Source organism: Nanorana parkeri, unplaced genomic scaffold (assembly GCF_000935625.1).
Source record: "Nanorana parkeri isolate BGI_ZX_2015 unplaced genomic scaffold, ASM93562v1 scaffold2316, whole genome shotgun sequence".
In the NCBI taxonomy this organism is placed as follows: Eukaryota; Metazoa; Chordata; class Amphibia; order Anura; family Dicroglossidae; genus Nanorana; species Nanorana parkeri.
The window spans coordinates 40372-51300 of NW_017308584.1; the positions used below are offsets into that span (position 1 = coordinate 40372).

Sequence of the window (10929 nt, forward strand, 5' to 3'; positions counted from 1 at the left end):
TACATACATATATACAATTATATAATATTATATACAATATATATTTTATACAATATATACATTGTAATTGATTTTATCATTTCTCCTGTGCAGGTAAGAGGGGAGTATCGCAAATTCTTTTCCAGGAAGAAGAAACAGGAACAAGAAATCTCCACTCTTCAAACACCCTCAAGATCAGTAAGTTTTAGTGGTGACACCATATCATACGTGGGGATCTTCGCCCCCTCCATGCTCCTTTCGGTAGTAATGGCAGTTCCTTGTGAGGCATCACACAAATGCTGCACAGCCCCCAGTGCTCCCTTTGCCCCCATCCTTATTGCTGTCTATGTCTCTGTTAGAGAGCGTCATTGGTAACCATTGTCATCTGGACAGAATGTAATAGGAAACCTACAATGTAACACTGTCACCAGACTTGGAATATAAGGAAAATCTTCCAATGGGGAAACCTGTTCTAAGAGGAGAGTTTTCCTCCCACTTCTTGTTGGGTCTCCTGCACAGGAAGTGAAGAGACATTTCAGCAAAAGGGTGTTAAACGTTTTCTACTTTATCCTCTAACTAGAATTAAAGATGGTACCTGGAACCTTAAGAACTTTTGTAGTAACCTAGACTACATTCCTCAGGAAAGGTTTACATTTAAGGCAGGGACACCCTGAAAATATCACAGTTGTAATTCACATTAAACAAAGACAATGATTGCCAATATTTATTTCATTTTTCTTTGTTGCTAGGCAAACATGCCCAATGTTACTTTGCCAATGACCACCATCAGCAGTAGTGCAACAGAAAACAAAGCACATTGCCTGTAGTGGACATTATGGACTATCAGAAAAAAGTATTGCCTGCCAAGACTGGAGTCCAACAAGCGAGCTATGGATGACCCCAACAGAAGCTAATATATCTATCTTCAGGCTGGGATAGAAGATTCCACGATGGGGCCACAGATTGTCTCAGGCTACTTTTGTAGACCTAAATTGTTTCACATGAAGACCAATTAATTCACCATTAAATCAGCTAAATCCATTCCAGATGCATCAAAGCAAAAGGTGTGCAAAGTCTTACAGTTTGTTTCCTTTAGAAAACAAACACGACGTGAGTATAAAAGCCTGTTCCCTGCCAGCATTCTGCAGAGATGGACCCTTGCTCTCTTGGAAGAGGCCCAACACATTTACTGACGGGTTAGACCCAGTGGCGTAACAATCTCCATAGCGACCCAGGCGGCAGCTATGGGGCCCAGGGGAACAGGGGGGCCAGGACATCCCTGATGCCGCACAGGCCGCCTGGGTCGCTATGGCATCTCATGCTGCTGGCTGTCACTAGCCAACGTTGGGGCCCAATACAAAAGGTGGAAAAATCAGTGTGTACTGTTGAGGACAGCAACAGCCCGTAGGCCTCTCACCCATACACGCAGGGCCGGATTTACTCTCCCTGCCGCCCCAAGGCCAGGTTCCGCAATGCCCCGACCCCCCCATCAATGGAGAATGGCAACAAGATGGCAGTGCAGCATGGTTAGCTTTAATTGCTGCCCCAAGGCCAGGTTCCTCAATGCGGGACCTGGCCCCTTGGGAACCTGGAAGTAGTAAGTGTCCTCGAGCTGGTTGTAAGGCGGCTGGGGACATGGGTGGAGTTTTGGGAGAGGCCTTTTTGGGCTGTTGGGTACCCAAAGACCCCTTCTCGGGTCAACAATTGTTTACAGTATTATTTGTGTACATTATTTGGTTTATTACTTTTGGTTATTGTTAAAGTTGTTTGGTTTAATAAAAGGGCCGCTGTGGCTGTTAGAATCCAAGTCGCGCAGTCCGAGTGTTTATTGGGGTTTTAACAGAGGGGCGAAAATTGACGGATCCATCAGTCATGTGAGCATATAGTTACATAGTTACATAGTATTTGAGGTTGAATAAAGAAATAAGTACATGAGTGATCATCTGACAGCGAGTAGTAAAATGTAACCCAATGGTGTCAAATCATGTGGAACCTTGTATGATGTACACTGAGTGGCCAGATTATTATGACCACCTGACGTTTGTAGGCAAATTAGCTATAATTTCGCACTGAAGTTGCTAGAGGGCCAGACCATTATAAACACAGCAGAATTCGTTAAATATTCAAGAGGGGCTAATTGTTAAAGTGTTTAAAGACCGGACTGTCAGCCGAAAATCTTGGTCTGAACGTGCGAATTGTGTGAATGTTAGGGCAGAACGGGGGAGGGGCAAGACTGGTACAAGACAACAGAAGGGCGACAGCGCCGTGTCAGATTCCTCGCATCACCTTTCATCATCTCGTGGAGTCACGAGGCGGCCCAACTAAGTACTGATGGGGTGGTCATAACAATCTGGCCACTCAGTGTATATTTATAATCATTTTTAAGAAAAAAATCCCGATCTCATAAAACATTCAGAAATGATTCCAAAATAAGCCTTTTGTTGTTGTTGTTTTTACTGTTGTAATTATTAAAGAGAAACACAGACGAGTGATGGCAGAAAAGAACAATTGAGTCTGAGGGCTAGTTCATACCAGCCACAGTGCGTTCCCGGGCCCGATCGGGGCCGGAACGCACTGGATCGCATTCACTGCAAGCACTTTTTGTTTCTGACTGCACCGGACCGGAACGCAGGCATCAATGTGCCACGTGTTTAGGTGCGGGCAGGGCAGGATTTACTCTCTCTGCTGCCCCAAGGCCAGGTTCCTCAATGCGCCCCCCTACCTGCCAACCCCCCCCTGGAGAATGGCAGACCCGCAGGCGGCATACAAGTGATCTCTGCGACATCACCGAGGTCACTGGTTCAAATCAAGCAGCGGCTTCCCCACTGTACATTTAGCTCAGCTAAATGTAGAACTACCTGCCCGGCGCCTAGAACTGCATGTCCCGGGCATCGGGAGATAGGAATTCCACACCCCTGCTGCCCCTCTACTCCCTGCTGCCCCGGGGCCGGGCCTTGGTTGCCTCGGCCGGTGGCCGGTGCCTTGTGGGAAATCCGGCCCCGGGTGCGGGCGATCGCATTGTGCCATTTACTTCAATGCACCGCCACGCCCCCTCCCGCCCCAAAACAAAGTGACCCGGCTGGAATGCGATCCAGTGCATTCCGGCCGAATCGGGCCTGAACACACTGGGGCTGGTGTGAACTATCCCTCACCCTTTTTGTTTTTTTTGTGTTTTTAAACTTTTTGTCTGAATATAGATCAATGGTTGTCCCGAACATGTTTAAATTCACTTACTGTTGATGGACTCCCTACCTCTGCTGGAAGTCTGTTGCCACCATCAACTACTTTTTTAGAAAAATAATCACATAGTATTTGAGGTTGAATAAAGACATATGTCCATCAAGTCCAACCTATTTTGTGTGTGTGCGTATGGTCCTATTGATGTGTAGTATGTACAGTATGGGTCCCTGTGTGTTCTAAATCTTAAGAGTACCTGTACCCCTGTATATTACGGTCCCTGAGGAAATCGTCCAGTCGCCTCTTGAATGATTCCGCACTCTCAGCCGAAATCACAGCAAGGTTAGTTTTGGACTTTTCTCCTGCTAGCTTGAGGTCATGTCCTTATGTTATTGGTCTCAGCTTCATATTGAAAATAATGTCCTCCTGAACCTTATTCACACCCTTTATGTATTCAAATGTTTCAGTCATGTCCCCCCCCTTCCATTTTTTTCCACAAGATTGTACAAATTAGGTTCCTGTAGTTACATAGTTACATAGTATTTGGGGTTGAATAAAGACATACGTCCATCAAGTCCAACCCATATAGGTCCGCGCATCATCTCATTCTTAGGGATACTGGTACCCCTGGATATTACGGTCCCTCAAGAAATTGGCCAAACGTTTCTTGAACAAATCTACACTCTTGGCTGAAATCACTGCCGATGGCAGTGAGTTCCAGACCTTAACCGCTCTTACTGTAAAGAACCCTCTTCGCCCATTGTGCTGGAATTTTTTCTCCACCAACTTTAGGTGGTGGCCTCTAGTCTTTGTAATGGAGTTAATCTCAAACAGTTTGTTGCCAATGTTGCTGTCACCATTGAACATCTTGTACATGAAAATCATATCCCCCCTTAATCTCCTTAATTCCAGCGTAAACATGTTTAAGGTCAGAAGCCGTGTCTCATAGCTCTGGTCCTCCATTCCCCTAACTAGTTTGGTTGCCCTCCGCTGGACTCTCTACAGTTCAAGGACATCTCTTCTCAGTGCCGGCGACCAAAACTGGACCGCGTACTCCAGATGTGGCCGAACCAACGATCTATATAGAGGCAGAATTATAGACTTGTCCCTGCAATACATCCCCTTCTTAATACAGGACAAGACCCTGCTAGCTTTGCTTACCGCAGCTTGGGACTGCAAGCTACCATTCAGTTTGTGGTCTACAATGACCCCCAAATCTTTTTCTATTTCTGACTTCCTAGCGACATTTATTTTTATGTCCAAAGTGCATTACATTTATCAACATTAAACCTCATCTGAAAATTAATGCCCACTCCCCTATTTTTCCCCGGTCCTCCTGTAATGTTATATTGTCACGATCCGTTTCTAGTACCCTCCCTATTTTTGTATTGTCTGCAAACACGGAAACATGGCTATTTATTCCCTCCCCTGAGATGTTTTTCCCCTGAGACCTTTCACCATTTTGTTGACTGTCCCTGGACCTGTTCTATCTTATCCATTTCTTATTGTAAGTGAGATCTCCAGAACTGGACACAGTATATTAAATGAGGACCTCCTTCCTCCTGCTGGGGATCCCTCTAGTGATAATAAAGATCTATATAGAGGAATCAGGACCTCCTTCCTCCTGCTGGGGACCCCTCTAGTGATAATAAAGATCTATATAGAGGAATCAGGACCTCCTTCCTCCTGCTGGGGACCCCTCTAGTGATAATAAAGATCTATATAGAGGAATCAGGACCTCCTTCCTCCTGCTGGGGACCCCTCTAGTGATAATAAAGATCTATATAGAGGAATCAGGACCTCCTTCCTCCTGCTGGGGACCCCTCTAGTGATAATAAAGATCTATATAGAGGAATCAGGACCTCCTTCCTCCTGCTGGGGACCCCTCTAGTGATAATAAAGATCTATATAGAGGAATCAGGACCTCCTTCCTCCTGCTGGGGACCCCTCTAGTGATAATAAAGATCTATATAGAGGAATCAGGACCTCCTTCCTCCTGCTGGGGACCCCTCTAGTGATAATAAAGATCTATATAGAGGAATCAGGACCTCCTTCCTCCTGCTGGAGATCCCTCTAGTGACATCTAAAGATCTATATAGAGGAATCAGGACCTCCTTCCTCCTGCTGGAGATCCTTCTAGTGATAACTAAAGATCCATATAAAGGAATCGGGACACTCTTCCTTTTGCCAGTGATCCCTCTAGTGAGAGTAGAATGGAATTGCATACATTCAAAACTAGACAAAAAAGAACAAAAAATTGCTTTAGGTTGCAAACAGTCTCATGGCTATAAGTCAGGTGAACTTCAAGAGGAACACATTTCTAAAACTTTTTTAAACCTAAACTTAGGAAGGTAGGAATGGTCCAGGGTTGTCTCTGTATACACTGGGTAAACAATGAGGGTTTTTAAAAAATTAACTTTCATATGAAAAACCTTGTCAGAACATTCCATAATGCCATCAGAGACTTGACAAATGTGGTCAGAGGCTTCAGAGTAGACACGTGGGATTCATTTTGGAAAAATACGTTGTTCGGACGAATTTTCGTGATTCGGATGTATCCGAATTTCCGAATAACAGAAATGACGAATGAAAACGAATCCGAATTTCCCCAAAAACGACGTTTCGGATGAAATGAGTTAGCGGTAGTCTGTACGAATGTTGGTTTGTGAACGAATTTTCGTTGCAGCAAAGTGACATTAAAAAAATATATATATATATATTTTTAATGTATAACTAAATGTGCCGAGCTAAAACAATGATCAGATATAAAGAGTAAAAAAAATAAAAAAAACAGTGACTCAAACAAATGTCAATCTTATTGGTGCAGTTCATTCTCTATATTATATTTTTAATGTCAGTGCTGCAACGAAACGAATACGAAACAAAAAAGTCGTACAGACTACCGCTAACTAATTTAGTCCGAATCTCCGAATCCCGAAAACGAATTGACTTTCGCACCCGAATACCGAAAAACAAAATAACGCAAAATCCGAATCAGAACGAAAACGAAACAATTTTTTTGCCGGTGCGCATGTCTACTTCAGAGCATGAGGCAACCACATCCTCATTGTCTAGCCAGGAGGAAGTGAGACTCCAAATCGGAGAATGGTTTACAAGAACCAGTGGGCAATGATGTGAAATCCAAACACTGAGAAAAGTAAGGTTTTAGTTAGGGATGCACCGATACCGGGGATTTCCACAAGTGGCTGCCGTAAGGTTTCACAGTTGCTGGTAGACATGTGCACTGCCAAAAAATTAGTTTAGTTTCGTTTCGTTTTAAATTCTGATTTGTGTTATTTCGTTTTTCAGGATTCGGGTGTGAAAGTCAATTCGGATTCGGACGAAATTCGGTAGTGTTAGTACGAACGTTCGTTTCGTTTTCTGTTCTTATTCGTTTCTTATTCGTTTCGTTCGTTCGTTTGCAACAAAAGTGACATTTGAGGGGGAAAAAATATTTTTCTCCTTCTCTAATGTCACTTTGCTCCAACGAACGAAACGAATAAGAAACGAATAAGAACAGAAAACGAAACGAACGTTCGTACTAACGCTACCGAATTTCGGAAATGGAAATTCGGATTCGTTTGCATTCGTTATGTCTGTAATTCGGAATTCGGATACATCCGAATGTCCGAATTTCCGAAAATTCGTCCGAATTTCGATTCGGAACGAAACGAATCGCACATGTCTAGTTGCTGGGGACCTTGCAGCACCTGCTTACAGTGCTGATCCGGCAGTACATCCAGAGGCGTAACTAGAACCTTCAGGGCCCCGGTGCAAGCAACCATACAATGACGGGTGGCAGGAAATGATGGACGGAATATTATTATCGGTCACAATTAACGATTTAAACAAAATACTTTGTGAATAAATCAGTTTCCTCGATAATATTGGTCTGTGTGTAAGTGCAGATGCTGAGGTCGGCGTTCTCGACAGAACACCGGTATCTGCGTTTAGTATCGGGGCCTTTTCACGAGTATGGGTACTTGAGAAAATGCCCAGTATTAACACTGGTGTATCCCTACTTAAAAATATAATGCATTTCTGGGACTTGTAGTCCTACATAGTTGGAGCTAGTCTGCATTGCTGTATAATCATCATACAGCAATGTACAATACCATCAGCTATGCGGGACTACAAGTCCCAGCAATACATTATAATAGAAGTAAGGTATGCAGAATACCACCAGCATCCCCCCCCCACCATAATGCATTGCTGGGACTTGTAGTCCTACATAGTTGGTGCTATTCTGCATTGCTGTATAATCATCATACAGCAATGCAGATTACCACCAGCTGTGCTGGACTACAAGTCCCATCAAAACACACACACACACACACTCTCTCTCTCTCTTCCCAGCACCCCCTCCCAATCCAAACTTACCTTACCTCTCCTGCAGGCCCAATGCCCACTTCCTCGTCTCGGCGACCAAGGGGCGGAGCTAAGAGAGGACCCTCTTAGCTCCGCCCCTAAGAGGCGGGACCAGCTCATTCTCCGGGATCAGTTACAGCCTCTCCAGCACTTTTGCACAGCCGCCCGTACATGCTGCGGGGGGCTGTGCGACAGGGAAGGAGCAGCACGATCGCGGGGGGGGCCTCTACTTCCTTGCTGGGCCCCCCCAAGTGGCGGAACGCCAGGGCCCGGTCGCAATTGCGACCGCTGCGACCCTGGTAGTTCCGCCAGTGAGTACATCTCCTCCTCCTTCCCGCCACCCGAATCCACCCGCACAGCCATGGTGAGACCGCCACAACACTGGAGGTTGCCACAACTGCCCACACAGCCCTGGTGACACCCACACCCGCTCGCCCTGGTGCTTCACCACTGTTCTGAAATCATTAGTCTGTATTGTTTTAGAAAAACTGTCACATGACACTAAAAAAAAAGGTATCGGTAATTGGTATTATAAGTATTATACAGGATTTATATAGCGCCAACAGTTTGCGCAGCACTTTACAATATAAGGAAGACATTACAATTACAATACAATTCAAGACAAGGTTGCAAGGAGGGCCCTGCCCCTGGGGGCTTACAATCTAAAAGGGAGGGGCCAGTGATACATGATATTTCAGTGGTTAGGTTGAGGTTGGATAAGCTTCCCTGAAGAGATGAGTCTTAAGGGATCGCCTAAAGGTAGTCAGAGTAGGAGATGGATGGACAGGTAGGGGTAAAGAGTTCCACAGAATGGGGGAGACTCTAGTGAAGTCCTGGAGGCGAGCATGGGAGGAGTTGGAAAGGGAGCTAGAGAGCAAGATGTCTTGGGAGGAGCGGAGAGGACGGTTATTGTGATACTTAGAGACAAGGTTGGAGATATAGCCGGGGGCAGAGTTGTGGATGGCTTTGTAAGTGGTTGGTAATGTTTTGAATGTTATCCTCTGGGCGATTTGGAAGCCAGTGTAGGGATTGACAGTATTGGCAAATACATGAGGAAAAGTATCGGTACTGGTACTCGGTCTTAAATAAAATGGCATCCGTAGTTTTAGTGGTAAAGATCGTGTTTATATGAAGCAAGCTACCATGCGAGTCAGAGTGACAGGAGTACTCCCTCCCAGATGAGATAAGAGGGAGCTCAACTAACTTAAACTTTTGTGTCCCGCCAACAAACCAGGGGCTCGGCCAACCTATCGCACCCAAGCGGTCCAACCGTGGATTCAGTACCAGAACCGAAGAATCACACTGTCTGCAAATTTCAGGGTAGATAAGAATTTTAGTAAGAAGATCGTGGTCTGCAGGAGGTGGTACATAAATACTGACTATTGTATTTAGTTTGCCTTCTAGGAGAAGTTTTCGGATAATACAACAACCTTGGAGATCAGTTCTGAGCTTGAGAATCTTGCAGTGGATAGATTTAGCAATGAATAAAGATACGCCACAAGAGTAGAAGAAGTGGAACAAATGGCATGGAATATTTTCAGCTATCCAAGTTTGGATCCCATCAAACGTGTCTCCTTCAGACCTCTAATGTGTGGCTCGTGTTGCCTAAAGTAATTAAAAGGAAAGACGAAAATATTAAAGAAACCCCCCAACTGTTCCCTGCCCACCCTACTCATTAACACCCAACTTCAGGGCAGCCATCAGAAATTTTGGGGCCCCTTACACGGCTTTAGGCCGGGCCCCCCACCCCCACGCACGCTGCTGGATGCAGGGCTTAGTGATGCGCTGGACGCAGGGCTTAGTGACGTGCTGGACACAATGCTTAGTGACGCGCTGGACACAGGACCCACCTGAGAGTGACCCTGCAGAGCCCACCATAGATGCTGCACAGCCCATCTGAGACTGTCTATGGTGTGCTCTGAAGGGGTCTCAGGTGGGCTAGTCAGGCCTGCACCCTCCCCTCCTTTCCTTACGTCTCGTCTGCCGCCGGAGCAGCCAGAAGTGACGTCCCGTCACTAACGTGACGTCACTTCCGGCCAGTCCCACATCAGACGAGCAGCGTCGCCTATGGGGCCCTAGCTTGTCTCAAAGCCGCTGCTGTGGAAATGCTGGGGCCCTGCGCTGCTAGGGCCAGGCCTCCGCCTCCTCGCCCTTCACCGTTGGCCGATAGTCATGTAAGGGACTCGGGCGGGCCCACCAGGCTGCCCGGGCCCCTTACCTGAGTATCGGCCGTACCCCCCCGATGGCTGCCCTGCCCAACTTTAACCTAAGTCCCTGAGTAAACCATACAAACAAGTAACATGGAGAACATTGTGGGGTGTGTAGCAGCAAGTGATATTAGGCAAACTCATCTCTTACCATCTCTCTTGTTGTTGATCCCGGGAATATCCGATTGCCTTATGGGATCAGGAAGGAATTGTTTTCCCGTGTTGGAGCAAATTGAACCGTGCTTTACAGGGTTTTTTTTTGCCTTCCTCTGGATCAACAGGGGGTGATTATGGGCATAGCGTTCTGTTTAGGCTTTTTTTTTTCCTTTCATATCTCTATAGGTTGAACTCAATGGACATGTGCCACCTGACTAACTATGTAACTATGTACCAGCCCGTGTCCTTCTAAAAATATTGTAGATGTTATTTTTTTCATTATTATTATTTTTATTATTAGAGAACCTGGGTGTAGAAATAACAAGCTGAATGCAAAAGTCAGTATAAAATGACAATGATGGTTGTTCTGTGAAGAGAGGTAAAACAATCCAAAGCTATAGATCTAAACTGCAGTTCCAGGTGAGCCTTAAGCAGACCGTGGAAGAAAAAGAGGTCCAATAGAGATGTAACTACATAGGACACTCCAGGACTGGGGGGTGGTTACAAAATGGGAGAGAAAAAGGGATAAACACAACTCTGATGGAGAACTGGAGTGTTCGTAAAACAGGCATAGTGTGCCAAGGGCCCTCTTTTTTTTTAGATGTGTTATTTAAAGTGTGATATACTAATAAAAGCTTCAGCAATGGCTATTGGAATGCTGGAGGATAGCAGTGTCAGTAATAATGAGCTGAGGTGATATTTCCTATAGTAGCCAACCCCATCTACTATAAAAATGATGCGCTACATGTCCAATATTATTAGGGGCTTGCAAAAACATGATACACTTTACTGGGACATCTTTTCCATAAGGTATGGATGAGGCGGGGGGGGTGTGAGGTAGCTCACGTGAGACCTGAGGGTCCAAGAAGGTGTTATAGGAGTGGTACACTTATATGTCCTTCAGTTTGTCTCTGCAACCAAGCCTCCTGAGCTGAGGTAGGGTATCTAGAGTATGCAGCCAGTGCCCGGATCTGTGTCTGAGCGAGAGGGAGACAGGACATGATTGCTGACATTGAAAGAAGCATTCAGGGCACCTGAGGGG

At 45.6% G+C, this 10929-nt stretch overlaps 1 protein-coding gene across 1 annotated transcript in view; it reads left to right on the forward strand.

Annotated features, from left to right (window-relative positions):
• Positions 1-555, forward strand: part of LOC108801357 (adhesion G protein-coupled receptor E3-like) — a 40721-nt gene extending 40166 nt beyond the window's left edge. The window contains exons 15-16 of the mRNA XM_018573285.1: positions 94-177; positions 499-555. Coding sequence (XP_018428787.1) covers positions 94-177; positions 499-555 — 141 coding nt within the window. The remainder of the gene's footprint in view (positions 1-93; positions 178-498) is intronic.
• The last annotated feature ends 10374 nt before the right edge of the window (positions 556-10929 follow it).